This window comes from Microtus pennsylvanicus, chromosome 12 (assembly GCF_037038515.1).
Source record: "Microtus pennsylvanicus isolate mMicPen1 chromosome 12, mMicPen1.hap1, whole genome shotgun sequence".
Lineage (NCBI taxonomy): Eukaryota > Metazoa > Chordata > Mammalia > Rodentia > Cricetidae > Microtus > Microtus pennsylvanicus.
The window spans coordinates 67,533,285-67,550,253 of record NC_134590.1 but is presented as its reverse complement, the minus strand read 5'-3'; the positions used below and the strand labels follow the sequence as shown (position 1 = coordinate 67,550,253).

General features: G+C 48.4%; 2 protein-coding genes across 2 annotated transcripts; both read left to right on the top strand.

Annotated features, from left to right (window-relative positions):
- The first annotated feature begins 1,154 nt into the window (after positions 1-1,154).
- Tmed4 (transmembrane p24 trafficking protein 4) lies at positions 1,155-5,237 on the top strand. Its single transcript, XM_075944263.1, has 5 exons — positions 1,155-1,340; positions 1,518-1,618; positions 1,783-1,908; positions 2,120-2,266; positions 3,698-5,237. The coding sequence occupies exons 1-5, from the start codon at positions 1,181-1,183 to the stop codon at positions 3,845-3,847; spliced, it is 684 nt and encodes a 227-aa protein (XP_075800378.1). The 5' UTR covers positions 1,155-1,180; the 3' UTR covers positions 3,848-5,237.
- Positions 5,238-8,136: 2,899 nt separating this feature from the next.
- Positions 8,137-15,965, top strand: Ddx56 (DEAD-box helicase 56). The gene is made up of 14 exons (XM_075944262.1): positions 8,137-8,231; positions 8,312-8,473; positions 8,926-9,086; positions 9,212-9,382; positions 9,494-9,584; positions 9,986-10,230; positions 11,100-11,219; positions 11,557-11,670; positions 11,783-11,877; positions 12,714-12,787; positions 12,878-12,967; positions 13,682-13,787; positions 15,262-15,335; positions 15,613-15,965. Exons 1-14 carry the CDS (start codon positions 8,172-8,174, stop codon positions 15,688-15,690), a joined length of 1,641 nt encoding a protein of 546 aa, XP_075800377.1. The 5' UTR covers positions 8,137-8,171; the 3' UTR covers positions 15,691-15,965.
- Positions 15,966-16,969: the final 1,004 nt, after the last annotated feature.

Below are 16,969 nucleotides of genomic sequence, written 5' to 3'. Positions count from 1 at the left end.
TTTATGCAACAGTCCAGGCAAGACCAGTTTCTTGCCCAAATGGCTAACCAACTCCATAAGGAGCCTCTTCAATGCCCATCTTCCTCTTGAAGTAGCTGGTGCTGCCAGGAGCAGATATGTCTCACTGTCATGAAAAATCCTAAGTTATAAAACATTTTAAATGCCATATTCTGTTACCTTTGAAAGATATGAAGAATGCCTATCTAACTGAAATATATCTCTATATATCTAGAAAATCTAACTAACATGACTACAAGCTTGACTATTTATTATCAATGATTATCCAGTAACAACCTATGTTTCCTAATTATACATTTTTAAATGAACTACACAATCACAATACCTTAATCAAGATCAGAAATATGCATATAACAAAACTGACCTTAAATTAGTATCAGTAAACCAAGATTCATATCAGTGCAAATTATTCATCTCTATATCATATTCCCTTTAAGTGTAAAAAAATATTTATAAACAATATTTGGGAATATGGGCGCAGTTATTTCTCTCCAAACTGCATTGTGCTGAATGGGGGCGCTGTTAATCATGTCTTTCAACCCTGCTCAGGGGGTGGAGACCGAAGGATCACAATTTCTAAGCCAAGTAGCAAAATGCAGGCCAACCTCGGACACTTGGAACCCTGTCCCAAAACAAGCAAACAACCCAGGTGCTTGCCAAATTGATACTAGGCAAATTGTGGCCGATGAAGCTAACTTGTAAATTTGTTACTCAGCAAGTCCTGAAATTGTGAGATGACACTAATGTGTTTCTGTAACTTGCTCATGAGAATGGTTCACTTGCTTCTGGCACTGAGAATAAGAACTCAGGCTGTTCAGGCCTCGGTTAGGGGATAAACATCTCCCAAGGTGGCCTAGCACCTTACACAGTGCGCAGGCACAGAGCGGTGCATAGGCAAAAGCTCTTACGGCTAACAACTAGAGACAGTAGCGTTGGGCAGAATCACCGCGCAGGCATGTTCCCTCTGTGTGGCTAGTCTACGCTAGCAGCAGCGCAGGCGCAGAGAAGTGCAAAACTGAGGTTTCCAACGGGGTTTGGGATGGACAGAGCTGGGTAAGGGAGCGCAGGACCCGCAACACCGCGCAGGCGCACTTCCACTTTCCTGCTGATGCGCAAACGCTGACCAGTGCGCGAGCGTGCGCATGCGCGGAGTTGAGGCACGATGGCAGGTGTCGGGGTCGAGCGGCTGCAGGCGATGGTGCGGTTTGCGCTGCTGGTGCTCACTGTGTGTGCTGCTGGTGCCCATGGGCTCTATTTCCACATCGGCGAGACTGAGAAGCGTTGCTTCATCGAGGAAATACCCGACGAGACCATGGTCATCGGTCAGGGGGCTGAGGGTGGAGAGGCCCTTTGTTTTCGCCTGGCCCTCGGAAGGGCCCCTCCTCCCCTGTCAGCTCGCCCCCATCCTGACGGTGCCTTGAGGGCGCCAGGTCCCCTGCCCAGCGCCCTGGGGCCGCTTGTTGGGGGCCCCCGGTCGTGACTGTGTGTCTGCCCCGCAGGCAACTATCGAACCCAGATGTGGGACAAGCAGAAGGAGGTCTTCCTGCCCTCGACCCCTGGCCTGGGCATGCATGTAGAAGTGAAGGACCCGGACGGCAAGGTAAACACGCCTTCCCCGGAAAGCTCTAGCGGGTGTCAGAAGTCCATTAATGTCATTATGGGATGTAAAGTACCTGTAGCCTCGGTCCTGAGAAAAGATCTCTAGGTATCAGATCTTGCATTTTGAGAGGTCGTTGTAAAGTTGGGGCCTGATGCATATTGCAGGTGGTACTGTCCCGGCAATATGGTTCCGAGGGCCGCTTCACGTTCACGTCGCACACACCCGGTGACCATCAGATTTGTCTGCACTCCAACTCCACCAGGATGGCTCTCTTCGCTGGAGGCAAACTGGTAAGAAGCTCAGACTGAGAGTTTTTCCTTTGATCTATTGCCATCTTTCATTCTTTTTCTTTTAATCTTGCCTTTTGGGGGAAGCAGGTGCGCACGGTCAGAACTGGGGAGACCAGGCGTGCCCTTCTGCCTCAGCCAGAGACGAGAACGGACTCCATAACAGTAACAGACAGTAGGCGGCACCCACTCATTCATTCCTGTTTCCTCGTAGCGTGTACACCTGGATATCCAGGTTGGGGAGCATGCCAACAACTACCCTGAGATTGCTGCTAAGGATAAGTTAACAGAGCTCCAGCTTCGTGCTCGCCAGCTGCTTGATCAGGTGGAACAGATCCAGAAGGAGCAGGATTATCAGAGGGTAAGGGCGTGTGTCTCTTTGCACTTGGAGGTTGAGACTGACCTTTAAAACCCACAGTGCAACGTTTCTGTTTAGGGCCTTCCCTACCTGCAAGATTAGTTTTTCAGAGAATGAATTGGGAGCTATCAGTCCACGTAGGTGAAGTTTGCTTTTTCTTTTTGGCACTTCATGTGCATGTCTGCAGTGCCGAGGGTTGGATCCATGGCCTCTCCTGAGTGTTAGTCAATATCTCTACCACTGAACCACACCTTCAGTCCATCATACATATATATGTTTACACACACACACACATTTAAATCCTACACCACCTGGTATTTTCCATCCAAGTACTCACCTGGCCTGGCCCTGCTTAGCTTCTCAGATCAGATCTCAAGGGTTCAGGGTAGTGTGCCTGTGGCCCCTTTTTTGTTTTGTTTTGTTATGGAATACATATAAAACTTAGTATTTTAACTGTTTCTAAGTATATAATACTTTAGCATTAAACAGATTCATGTTGTATTGCAACCATCACTGCCTCCTAACTTCACCTTCCCAGAGAATCTGAACCCGTCAAACGCTCCACTTCCCTCAGTGCAGTTTTGATTTTTTGGTCTGTGGTCCTGATTAGTGTTAAACACTGATTCCCCACTTACCTTCCCATGTTGCTGTTCTACTTTTTTGCTTATAGTCTTGACCACTGTAATTCAACTAAATGGAATCCTTTTGTGACTGTCTTAGTTCATTTATCACAATGTGTCCAGGGTTCATCTGTCCTGTAGTGTGTCACAACGCTCTGTTTGTCACATTTGTTTATTTTTGCAGTGCTAGAAGTTGAACTTCATTTAGGCTAGATAAGGGCTCTGAAGTCCACCATACCCCCACTTTAAAGATTTGTTTTCTTATCAGTTATGTGTATATGTGTATGGTTTATGTGTAAATGCAGGTGTTTAAGGAGGCCAGAGGCATTAGATTCTTGGAGTTACAGGTGGTTGTGAGTCACCTGACATAGGTGTTAGGAATCGAACTCAAGTCCTCTGGAAGAGCAATACATGCTCTTAACCACCGAGCCATCTCTCCAGCCTCTGTCCAACTGTAGAGCTCTCCTTTTAAGGTGGAATAATAGCCTGTTGTATGTAGAGACCTCATCTTGCTTTGGGTAGTTATTTCTAAATTGTATGAGCCATTCTAGAGAGGACAACGCACAATTTAGTAGTACCTATTGCTTGTATTCCATGGGCTCTTATTATAGAAGCATTATGTTAGTCCTAGCAGAGATGGTTGTAGAGGGACATCACTTTCCTTCCTAGGGGCAGTCTCGGGGAGACTAGTCACCTGACGGAATTACAGATGGCATTTGGTCTGAGAGTTGTGCGTCACACAAATAGAGGGCCCTTGTAATGGCAGATTGTGTTTTCCTACCCATTCTAATCCTTTGCTCACTGTCCCGCGCAGTACCGTGAAGAACGCTTCCGCCTGACGAGTGAGAGCACCAATCAGAGGGTCCTGTGGTGGTCCATCGCCCAGACTGTCATCCTCATCCTCACTGGAATCTGGCAGATGCGGCACCTCAAGAGCTTCTTTGAGGCCAAGAAGCTGGTGTAGGGCTCTTGCCGTATAACCCTTCCCCTTTACCCCAATTAGTTGATCATTTCCCCACCTGGTCCCACCCACCTGGATTTTGAGGAGGAGGAAAAGTGAAAAATCAATGTGTCTCACATTGGTGTCATGGCAATAAGCCGCTGAGATCAGCTACCTTTTGACCCTGGTTCTCCAAGAAGCAGACATTGGTCCACGCTTTCAAAATCCGCCTTAGGGTTTGGGAGAAGTTGGAATTAACCCAAGATCAAATCATTTCTTTTGCCCCTGGTGATTCTCCTGTTTTTGAAGAGATGACCAAATGCTCTTCTGTTTTCTGGTTGTCTATTTCTGCAGTAGACAACCGGCATGTCCCATGAAGGAGGCCCTGCCTCGGTGTTCCTGGGTCAGTCCTGAGTTCTTTCAATGGCTTTGTGAATGTAAATAAGGGCCAGTTCTTGGCCCTGAAGGATTGAGATGTTTTCTATATTTTAGAACTATTTTTGGATAAATTATATGTATTTTCCTTCCTGGTTGAATCATCACTGCCTGTAATAGCCAAAAGCACCAATCCAGACCTTATGCATTCTACTTAATTCCCACACTTTTAGTAACTGCCATGACGTGCTCAGAATTTCAGCAGTCTGGGACCAGAAAGCAGATACTGTAGTTACTCTCAAGTCCATGTTACAAGGCCAAGAAGAGTTCTCTTGAACACTTGTGAGTCCGATCCGTCAGTCCCAGAGTTGAAGAGAGGGACAGAGTAACTTGGAGCAGTGCATTCTCCCCTCAGTTTTCACTAAGCAGTGGCAATGGTTTGTAGGTTCTTTTTGTTTTGTTTTTGAGACAGTCTCTGTTGCTGTGGCTGGCCTGGAGCTCCCTATGTAGGCTAGCCTCAGATCCACCTGTGTCTACCTACCAACTGCTGTGACTAAAGAGGCATGTGCCACCACACCTGACAAATATTTCCTTCAAGGGAACCAGATTTTGGTTCTGTATGCAGATTTTTTTTCCAATGAAAAAACATAGTAGCTATGTTTGATAGACAATAATAGGTTGTGGACAGAGGTAAGCCCCCCCCCCCCAAAAAAAAAGATGGGGAGGTTACTGGTGTAGACATCTTGCCTTTGTAAAAAATGTGGGGTTAGACTTCAATGGGCGCTCTTGCTAAGACTTGGCCTGGGAGTGGATGAGTGGATTGCTTAACCATTCTGTAAGGTCACCCCAATAAATAAGACGTTAGCAAGGAACTAGCAAAACAAAGCCCCTGAATCATAAACAGCTCTTAAGACATATCCCTCACCCCCTTCTGTATAAGCCTCATGCCAGTAGTTGCCCATTCTTGATATTTTATTTCACAGTTTTATTATATATTTATTTGGAATATTTATTAAATTTTCTTTTTCTGACTTACAGAGCTAAATTCTCCCCTTATTATTCTGTGTACTCTACTATATACGAACCTGTTTTACACTTAGAGTATATGCAATTTTTTTAGTTTGCAAAGAGGAAGGACAAAAAAAAAGTCCTACATAACCCTCCTATTTCTAATTCTGGATGGCCATATAACCACCAGAATAATTCCTCTGATACTTGAAAAAGTTTACAGTCTTCAGTTTAGGATCAGGATGGGAAGCCAGGCGGTGGTGCATACCTTTAATCCCAGCACTCAGGAGGCAGAGGCAGGCAGATCTCTGAATTGGAGGCCAGCCTGATCTACAGAGTGAGGTCCAGGAAAGTCAGGCTACACAGAGAAATCCTGTCTTTAGGAGGGGAGTGTGGATTAGAATAAATTAGGTGTTGAGAGAGTTGTTTAGTTTTTTCAGACAGTATCTATACATAGCCACCAGGGTGGCCTTGAACTCACAGAAATCCACCTGCCTCTGCCACCAGAGTGCTGGGATTAAAGGCATGTGCCACCATGACCAGTAAGAGAAGGTCTCGGTTTGTTTTTGAGATAGCCTTGAGGTAGCACTTGTGTTAGTCTTTAAGATCCTGTTGGACCTGCCTTTCAGGTGTTGGGATCATAAGTGTGCCAACATGTCCAGAACTAAGATGCCTTTAAATGACTTAGATGTTTAGACCCATAGTACAAAGTCTTAAGAAGAGATACGTTTCTGCTGTGTTGTTTTCTCAAGAAGTCTAGACCTGATAGAGAAAGAGGCTAGAAAAGGCCAGGCTTTGGTGGGCTTATCCAACAATAAACACGCAATAAACAGCAGGGTTTCTCTTGCTAATCCCTTTCAGCTCCGCTTTGGAGACTTAGCAGATGCAGGCTTGTGTATGAGGAGTACAGTAGACAGGAACTTGACTGCCCCAGTGCCTCTGAAAGTTATGAATGCCACTGGGCATGACAGATTACTAACCAGATAACTTTGAAGTAAGGAGCTAGTCTAGATCAGTGGTTCTCAACCTTTTTCAAGATATTTCCAGGGCTAGAGAGATGGCTCAGAGGTTAAGAGCATTGCCTGTTCTTCCAAAGGTTCTGAGTTCAGTTCCCAGTGACCACATGGTGGCTCAAAACCACCTATAATGGGGTCTGGTGCCTTCTTCTGGCATGCAGGCATACACAGAATATTATTAAAATAAGAAATAAATATTTTTTTAAAAAAAGATTTCCACGCCTTTAATCCCAGCACTCGGGAGGCAGAGGCAGGCGGATCTCTGTGAGTTCGAGACCAGCCTGGTCTACAAGTGCTAGTTCCAGGACAGGCTCCAAAACCACAGAGAAACCCTGTCTCGAAAAACCCAAAAAAAAAAAAAAAATAAAAAAAGATTTCCATTATAATTTTTTTTGTTTGTTTGAAGACAGGGTTTCTCTGTAGCTTTGGAGCCTGTCCTGAAACTAGCTCTTGTAGACCAGGTTGGCCTGATACTCACAGAGATCCGCCTGCCTCCGTCTCCCGAGTGCTGGGATTAAAGGCGTGCGCCACCACTGCCCGGCCTTTCCGTTATAATTTGTAACAGTAGCAGAATTACAGTTATAACATAGCAATGAAAATAATTTCATGGTTGGGGGTCACCACAACATGAGGAACTGTATTAAAGAGTCCAGCATTAAGAAGGTTGAAAACCACTGATGTAGGTTATCAGAATAAACCCACTGTAATGACAGGTGCCAGAGACTCGCCTTTTGCTGTTAGGCTTCTAGTTAATCTGTCTGTCACCAGGAGTGCTTCCCCTATCTTAATAGATGCTCACTATAATAAGACCCTCCCTGTCGGTAAATGCCCAACAATCTCTTTTTCTATTACTGCCCTAACAGTAATTACCAAATGGCTTAAAACATCAAACTGTTAGGTTTGGGAGACCAGACTAGATGACCTGAGGGCAAGCTGAAGGAAAGGCTTTGGGGATGGGAGGTGCTCAGAAAAAATGAGCCCAAGGTCGGCTGACGTCACCTAACTAGATTTGGAGACACAATTTATTGTATTTTTGACTTTAGGAACTGTTTAAGAGGTTCCAATGAAGTCGGACGTGGTGGTGCAGCTTTAAGACCAGCCAGTCTGGTCTACTTCCCAAGTTCCAGGCCAGCCACAGCTCAATAGTGGACCTTGTTTCAAAAAGAACAGAATAAAAAGGTCCCAAAGGACATCCCCAGTGGACGGGGTTCTGGAAGACGGAATGGGCCTAGTTGGTATGTAGTAACACCATCTGACTGCAGCTTTTGGTTTTCTGGAAAAGTCGGGTCCCAGGAAGGGGTCAGGTTAATCTGGCACTTCTGTGAAAGATAGCAAGGCGTGTGGCAGGATCCATGAGACTATTCGTAGTAGCTGGGTTTTTTTTGTTGTTGTTTGTTTTTGAATTTTTTTTTTTGAGACAGGTTTTTCTTTGTAGCCCTGGCTATCCTGGAACTCTCTGTAGACAAGACTGCCCTTGAACTCACGGAGATTGCCTGCCTCTGCTTCCCAAATGCTGAGATTAAAGGCCTTCGCCACCACCCCCGGTTTAATAACAGTTATCTTGATAGGTTAACACTCTGTATCGTGATTTCAAACTGGTTACCCACACAGCCGTAACACCTCTACGCGCACGCACATGCCCAGGTGGGCGGCCTTGCTGCCTCTTCTCAGCCAAAGCGCGGTTGGATCCTAACCTTAACTTAGCAGTCAAAGTCCTGCCCACACTACTCCGAGGGTCAGCGAAGGTTGGCGCTTGAGTGGGTGGGGGCCGGGCTGCAGCGACCCGGAAGGCACGCCTCTGAGCCTGCGCACTGCACAGCAGCATTTGCGTGTTGCAACGCCTAACGCCCCCACGGAAAACTTCCAGGAAGTGACGTTTCCTCCGGAACTGATTCGTTGTTGGTTTGTCCCGCCCTTACGCGTGCGCACTGTCAGTACGGAGGCACGCCATGGAGGACCAAGAAGCGCTAGGTTTTGAACACATGGGGCTGGATCCCCGGCTCCTGCAGGTATGGGGATGGTTGTGAAGCTGGGACCTGGGGTGTCGTTGCACTCCGCGCCGCCTGAACCTTGTCCTCTTCCTTCTTAGGCTGTCGCTGACTTGGGCTGGTCGCGACCTACGCTGATCCAGGAAAAGGCCATACCTCTGGCTTTGGAGGGGAAGGACCTCCTGGCCCGCGCACGCACAGGCTCCGGGAAGACGGCAGCTTATGCTATTCCGATGCTGCAGTTGCTTCTCCACAAGAAGGCGGTGGGTAGCGAGAGGGGACAGTGGGCACGAGGAAGCCCCCAAAAGGCCAGGGAAGGAGGTGCCCATCTATGCCAAGGTTTCTCTTGTTTGGCTGGTCCATTTGTGGTATAAACTCTGAGCTGGAGTTCAGGTTCCCTGGCTTTCAACCCAGGTCTTGCTACCACTACCACCAGCCTTGTTGTACTCTCGAGTAAACCATTGTTTATCTAGAGAAGGCATATCAGCTCCATACCGAGTCTGTGTTAATTCATTTCAGACATGCAGCAAGGTATTTTTAAATTTCAGTGCTCGGGAAAGTTCTCCCATTTAGTGTTCCGAGGTGGGCAGAATTAAGAGTTTATCAGGATATAGCTAGGTGATTGTATTGCTCAGTCCCCACGGCTTGGGGGAGGCGGAGAAAAGCATTAGGTGGACCCGATATTTTTAACAGTCTTTAACTCAGGCTTTTACAGACAGGTCCTGTAATGGAACAAGCTGTGAGAGGCCTTGTCCTCGTTCCTACGAAGGAGCTGGCGCGGCAGGCCCAGTCAATGATTCAGCAGCTGGCTGCCTACTGTGCTCGGGATGTGCGAGTGGCTAATGTCTCAGCTGCTGAAGACTCTGCTTCTCAGAGGTGGGTGGAAGCTGCAGGGTGCTAATGTGTGTGACTCTGGTTTGGTGAGCAGCCGGAGGAGGCAGGTCTGCCAGGATGAGGTTCTGGCTGCTAAATTCTTGCTGTCCATAACTTGCCACCTGCAGAGCTGTGTTGATGGAGAAGCCAGATGTGGTGGTGGGGACCCCATCCCGAATATTAAACCACTTACAGCAAGACAGCTTGAAGCTCCGTGACTCCCTGGAGCTGCTGGTGATAGACGAAGCTGACCTTCTCTTTTCCTTTGGCTTTGAGGACGAACTCAAGAGTCTTCTCTGGTAAGGAGGTAACGGAAGTGGCTCCTAGTGGGAACCTCTGTGAGTCTAACCTTGGGACTGAAGTGGGATGGGTGGAATGGAGCCTCAGCAGGTCCTGTTTTTCTTCCTCAGTCACTTGCCTCGGATTTACCAGGCCTTTCTCATGTCGGCCACTTTCAATGATGACGTACAAGCTCTGAAGGAGCTGGTACTACATAACCCGGTAAGTTAGCTTGCTGAGGGAGCATTTAGAGCCGGAGCCGGGGACACTCGAGGCTCCCTCTCAAGCGGAAATTTTTGGTGTTTGGGGTGGGGCCAGCGTTCTCTTGTATATATTTCAGTCTCGAGGACCATTATGCATACCTACTGTGCTGCGAATTGTCTCTTAATCAGTGTTTCTCTTTGTTATATCTGCGGTGCTGTGCGTATAGTATGCATTTCTATATATCACAACAGTTAGGGTGCTTTGAGTTCTTAGGTTCAACCCTAGGGGTAGGGGGTGGGGGAGGATGGGGTGATGGCTCACTGTCTGCTCTGTGCTGATGTGGGTGCTTTGGTTGCTGAGGCAGTGGCCATAGCTCCTCTTCACTTTCTCTTCTGATCACAGGTGTGTCCTCTTCCTAGGTTACCCTCAAGTTACAGGAGTCCCAGCTGCCAGGGCCAGAGCAGCTGCAGCAGTTTCAGGTGGTCTGTGAGATGGAAGAAGACAAATTCTTGCTGCTGTATGCCCTGCTCAAGCTCTCGCTGATTCGGGGCAAAGCCTTGCTCTTTGTCAACACTCTGGAGAGGGGTTACCGACTGCGGCTCTTCTTGGAACAGTTCAGCATTCCGTCCTGCGTGCTCAATGGAGAGCTCCCGCTGCGCTCCAGGTTTGCTGGGGTCTGCGTCCTGGTGAAGATAAGCTGAGGGAAACATGGAAGGGAGAGTGCAGTTTGTTCTTTCTTTTTTTAAGAGATAGGACTCTATGCTAGAATTGTAGACCAGGCTGGCCTTGAATTTAGAGGAGTTCTCCTGCCTCAGTTTTCCAAGTGTTGGAATTAAAACTGGGCCAGCTCAAACAGCTTGGTCTTCTTTCCTCTCTCCTCTCCTTCCTCTTTGAAGTGCTAGGGATTCAACCCAGAACCTTGTTGATGCCAGACAAGCACTCAGCCACTGAGCTGTGTACCTGGCCCTTTGTTCTTCCTTCCTTCTTTCCTCCCTCTCTCTCTCTCTCTCTCTCTCTCCCTCTCTCTCTCTCTCTCTCTCCTTCCCTCCCCTCTGCCTCCTAAAGACATGTATACCACGGCTTTTGTTCCTGTTTTTTAAGCACTTGCTGGGATTCAGACTCTCAACAGGCCTGACAAGTATTTCTCACAACTCTGAAATACTTACTGGTGCTCCATTTAAAGGGAAAATTTTATTTATTTATTTATTTTTATGTGCATTGGGTATTTTGCTTGCATAGATTTTTGTGTCCTACATGCATGCCTTGTACCTATGGAGGCCAGAAGAGGAAGATGGATCTCTTGAAGTTGGAGATACAGACAGCTTATTAGCCACCATATTGGTACTGGGAATAAAACATAGGTCTCCTGGAAGAGCAGCCAGTGCATTTAACCACTGAACCATCTCTCCAGTCCGTTGTGAAGATGACAAAAGAGAGTAGAAAGGGCAGAGTCGGAAAGGGTGGTGGTTAGGGTGATGCTAGTATTGGGGGAGCCTCTTGTGATGCAGCCTGGCCTTTCCTCTTGGCTTGCAGGTGCCACATCATCTCACAGTTCAACCAGGGCTTCTATGATTGTGTCATAGCAACAGATGCTGAAATCCTGGGACCACCAGTCAAAGGCAAGCGGCGAGGCCGAGGAGCCAAAGGAGACAAGTAAGTCCACAGTTCTCTTTTTCAGCATCCCCCAAGAGGACTGCTTTTCTGAATTTGTAAGACTGAAGGCAAAGTGCACAGAGCAGGTGGCCAGATGTTCTTGATGATTATACCAGGCAGTCCCGCGGACCCTTGCTCAAAGAGTTCAGGGTCACAGGGGTGGTTTGTGGGTCAGTGTTCTGCTATTACCCAGAACTGAGGTCAGGGCAAGCCCTAGAATAATTCTAATGTCCAGTTGTTTGGTCTTTCAGCTTTGTTTGCAAGATAGTTTAGAGACTGAACTTGAGCATCCCTTTGCTGAGGTTAGGATCTGGCTGACATTGGGTTATTTCCTCAGCACCTCTGATCCAGAGTCAGGTGTGGCCCGGGGCATAGACTTCCACCACGTATCTGCGGTACTCAACTTTGATCTCCCTCCCACGCCAGAAGCCTATGTTCATCGAGCTGGCAGGTAAGACAATAGCAGTGTGGTGAGCCAGGCCATGCTGAAGGAGTTGGAGTGATCTGGACAGGCCAACTCCTGGACAGGCTAGTGATGCATATTTGATCCCCTCCCACTGTAGGACAGCTCGAGCCAACAACCCAGGCATAGTTCTGACCTTTGTGCTGCCCACAGAACGGTCTTGCTTGGGAAAGATTGAGGCGCTTCTCAGTGGAGGTAAGAGCCCTTGCTCTGTGACTGTGGGCCTCTAAGAGCCAGACTTCTCCCATCACACCTTGAAACCTACCACAGTGCCTAATATGGTGGTCGTCAGAGAACATGGGGAGAGCACTGGATGATTGGCAATTTGAGACTAGCCAAGGGTATATAGCAAGACCCTGTTGTTGTTGCTGCTGCTATTTTTGTTGTTGGTTTTGTTTTGTTTTTCCAGACAGGGTTTTTCTATAGTTTTTGGTGCCTGTCCTGGAACTAGCTCTTGTAGACCAGGCTGGCCTCGAACTCACAGAGATTAACCTGCCTCTGCTTCCCGAGTGCTGGGGTTAAAGGTGTGCGCCATCACCACCTGGTGTGTTGTTGCTATTTTTAAATCAAAGAATGGATCAGTGGTTAAGAGTACTTGTTCTTTTAGAGGACCCAGGTTCAGTTTCTGGCACCCACTTGGTAGTTCATAGCTGTCCATAACTCCAGCACCTTCTTTTGGCATCTGCAGGCACCAAACATGTATATGGTACATGTATGTGCATGCAGGGAAAACACACACATAGAAAATAAGCCATTTTTTAAGGGTCCCAGATGGGAGAAGAGGGCACTTTGCAACAATGCCAAGTGTGGTATCACATACTATAATCACAGCACTTGGGAGTTTGAGGCAGGTGTGGTGGCAGGAAGATTCGGAGTTCTAGGTCAGCCTAGGCTACATAGCTAATTGAAGGCTTCAAGTATAGTGATGCTGAGTTGTCTCAGGGTATGGCCTCATTGGGAGAAGAGGAGCAGCAGGCTGTCGGGGAAGGCCTGACATGGCCCTGCCCTCCTCACTGCTGCCTTCTCCCCAGAGGGCGAGGCTCCCATCCTGCTTCCCTACCAGTTCCAGATGGAGGAGATTGAAAGCTTTCGCTATCGCTGCAGGGTGAGCTCAACACTGGGGTGGACAGGGGGCTGGTTGAGGAATGGGCTGTGACCTCATTGCTGAGCTGCCTGACTCCTGGTCTGCCCACAGGATGCCATGCGCTCAGTGACCAAACAGGCCATTCGAGAGGCGAGACTGAAGGAGATCAAGGAGGAACTTCTACACTCAGAGAAGCTCAAGGTCAGGGCAAGCTTGGGAGCTGTCCTTTTTGAAGGCTGGCTAAGCTCTGGGTAGTGAGAAACGGAGAGCTGGACAGTGTGCTGGCCTTTGGCAGGGAGACAGGAAATCAGCTGAAGACAGCTGGTCTGCTGGGAGGATGGTGGACACACTTCATGGTGGGCACTTGGTATTAGACACAAGTGAGCGTACATAGGGTGTGTGTGCATGTGAGTGTGCACACACTATTAGGGAGCGAAAGATGGAAGCCCCATAGGGTCCACACCATGTACCTTAGAATGTACGGGCCATTCCTGGATGTTACACCGACACTGGAAAAAGTGAAGAGGCTTTAGGTGTGTTGAAGAATCTCATCTGTGAGATGACACTAAGCTAGTGATTCAGAGTGTTGTTGTTTGTATCGTAGAGAAGGATGTCCTTGTACCCATGGTTGGAACTCAGAAGAACTAGCATCTAGCTGTCCTGAGTTGCCAATCTCTGGTTTGTGTGAAGGAACTACATTACAGAGCTGACAGATTTCTACAAGGTCATGGTGTGGTATCTGGCATTGCTGCAGCAAGCAGTGCCTTACTTGGCCAGAAGAGGTCAGGTATGGACGCCTGTTGTGGTTTGTGCTAGGCTGTGGCTGTTGAGGAGGGCTAAGAACAAAGTGATAGGCAAACTTCATGGTTGTTGCTTCTTGCGCCTCTTAAACCATGGGCTCTCTCTGCCTGTCAGACATACTTTGAAGACAATCCCAGGGACCTCCAGCTGCTACGCCATGATCTGCCCCTGCATCCTGCGGTGGTAAAGCCTCATCTGGGCAATGTCCCTGACTACTTGGGTGAGTGTTGCTGAGGGTCAGGAGGCTGGAGGAAATGGCCTAGCTTTTCTTGGCCATCTCCACTGGCACCTGTGCTTGGTGTTGGGAAAGCTTCATGCGTGTAAAAGGACCTAGAGACCCAGGCAGGCAGCCTGTGTGAACATAAACAGCTGTGTCACTGTGTACTAGCTCGTGTAGATTTGTTCAACCCAGCCCATGGTAGCTGTCTTGTCTCATGTGGAGATGAGAAAACTGGTTGGGTAGAGTTGGTGGTCCATTCCCAGGGTTTGGCTGATGGGAAGAATGAGCCAGGGAGTGGCGTCCTGTGTTCTGAAGAGGCCCAGCAGGTGTGAGGGTGGGTCTTGGGCTAGAGAATGCTCAATTGGCAGGCAGCAAGGGAAACACACCACACAGGGAAGGAGAGTAGCCATTCACCCTTCTCGTCTCAGCAAGGCTCTGGGTGATAGCTTTACTGCTTGGGTGTCTAACGTGGAGTATTTTTGGTGATGAGTATTCATGCCTTCTGTGCTTACAATGACCATAAAGGAGAAGAGGTAGCTGGACAGTGAGTTAGGCCCTCCACCATTCCTGATCTTGCCTACCTGGAATGGAGGTAGTTTGCTGATATGCTGACGTAGAAGTGACAGGAAGGTATAGGAGGGACACCTGGGGCAGAAAAGATGTGATATGAAAGGGCCCAGGAGAGCTGGGAGCATGCTAATACTAGGGGAAGAGCTGAGAGACAGGTTCCTCAGGACGGTGACTGAAGACCTCTGCCTTGATCCACATGCTGGGTGGGTCCCTTTGGCTTTTCTCTTCTTTCTTTCTTTCTTTCTTTCTTTCTTTCTTTCTTTCTTTCTTTCTTTCTTTGTTTTTGTTGTTGTTTTGGTTTTTTGGGGGGGTGGACAAGGGTTTCTCTGTGTAACAGTTGTATCTGTCCTGGAACTCGCTTTGTGGACAGGCTGGGCTCTAATTCACTGAGATCCATCTGCTTCTGCTTCCTGAGTGCTGGGTTTAAATGCTTGCATCACACCGCCCAGCCACAGCTTTTCTCTTTTCTTGGTACATGTTCTTTGTAGTGAATTAAAACATTACAGCTATGGTTTAGACAGTGGGAGTCCAGGGAGCTAACTTAATCTTTTGTCTGTGTAAATATAACAAATAATTGAGTGTTAGAGACCCTTTCCTCCCGTCCCCTCCCTTTTCCTTCTCTGCTTTCTGAGGCTCCCTATGTATCCCTGGCTGTTCTGGAACTCACTCTGTAGACCAGGCTGGCCTCAAGTCAGAGATCCATCTGCCTCTGCCTCCTGAGTGCTAGTGTGTGCCACCCCTGTCTGGCTGGAAGTGTTTCTTGGGTCAAGATTGAGACTGTGCTGCACTTTAGGGTAGCACTGAAAAGGGGATGGGACAGTGCTGGAGGCCAGGTCTCATGGGTCTCAGTAGCTGGAGTTTAGAAACGGGTGAGGCTATGCCTGAGACCCAGCATCTCTTCCAGTTCCTGCTGCTCTTCGTGGCCTTGTACAACCTCGGAAGAAACGGAGAAAGCTGCCCTCCTCTAAGAAGACTAAGGTATGTCTCCTGGGAGTCTTGGGACAATAGCAGGGCTCCTTCCTACCTTGCCCTTCGTCTTCAGCAGCTGCCTTGTCTAAGGGAGAGACAGGACTCCCAGGAACAGGGGTGTGGGCTTGTAGTCTTCCCACAGTGGCCTGAATGCCCTTAGCTGACTGCTCACATTGTGTGCAGCAGCTGGCAGTGTCTGGCGTGTGGCACGGGGATCTTGCCAGCACTGCTCACTCTGTTGGGATCATCTGACTGCCCACAACTAACTTGTGACTCTGCCCTGTAGAAGGTGAAGACTCGGAACCCACTGCGTGACTTCAAGCACAGGGGGAAGAAACCTAAACCCACAGCGAAGCCCTCTTGAGGTGGCTTGGGCCTGAGGACACTGAATTGGGCATCCTGACCTGGATGGAGCGAGTGGGCTTCCCACTTTTTGTGGGCACACTCTGATGCTCACTGTCTGGACAGACTGAACTTCGAAGTGGCGGACTTGGGCACTCCATCTTCTTGGTACTACTGGACTACCATCCTGCTTAACAGAGTAAAGATTCCAGGTGCCCTACTCGGGCTGTAAGCCTCTGGCATCTGGGAAGACACTGCTTTCCCAAATCTCCAGAGTTAATAAACTTTTATAAAGTGGTTCTGCTGGATGCAGTGCCTTGTTTGGCAAGCAGAGGTCAGCTGTGTAAGCCATGAGAAGCCTGTCCCGATTCTGCTGGTCCAGTGTTGGTTGTGCTCGGCTGACCCAGAGCCCTGTATCAAGTTCTGTGATTCCATTGATCCAGATCGGCTGATGGGTGGACTTGTGTTCCCAGGGCAGGGCCTTCCTGACCACAAGCCCCTGGCTCTCACCAGCACATACATGTTCACATTCAGAGGGAAAGGTCACTGAGCAGCTGGCCTCCCTTGCTGGGTGAATTCATGTGCCTGGGTAATCTGTTGTAGCTGTAACAGGTCCTACACTTTGTTTTGTTTTGTTTTTCGAGACAGGGTTTCTCGGTGTAGCTTTTAGAGCCTGTTCTGGAACTATCTCTTGTAGACCAGGTTGGCCTTGAACTCATAGAGATCCGCCAGCCTCTGCCTCCAGAGTGCTGGGATTAAAGGCGTGCGCCAGGCCCTACACTTTTAGGGGATGAAATGACTTAGGCTGTGGAGAAAATGTTCCCTTTGTTTCTAAATAGAGTGTAGAGCTCACTGTCTTTGGGTTACTGTTGCTGTGATGAAATGCAGTGAGCAAAGCCCCTTGGGGAGGACAGGGTTTGTTTATCTTGAAGTTCATACAACAGTTCATCCAAAGCAGTGGGGGCAGGAGCTGATGCAGAGGCCATGGAGGAGGATGCTTAATGGCTTGCTCAGCCTGCTTGCTTAAAAAGCCCAGGGCTGCAAGCCCTAGAATGGCACAACCCACAACGGGCTGGGTCCTCACCCGCATCACTCACTAATTAAGAAAGTGCCCTACAGTTACGCCTACAGCCTGATCGTAAGGAGGCTTTTTCTTAATTTGAGATGTTCTCTCAAGTGACGTTAGCTTGTGTCAAGTTGACATAAAACTGTCCAGCACACTCATTCTATGTCCAAATGGCCTTCTCGTGTGAAGAATCGGATGCTTGGGACTGGCAGGGTTGTCTCTTAGACTCAGTTTG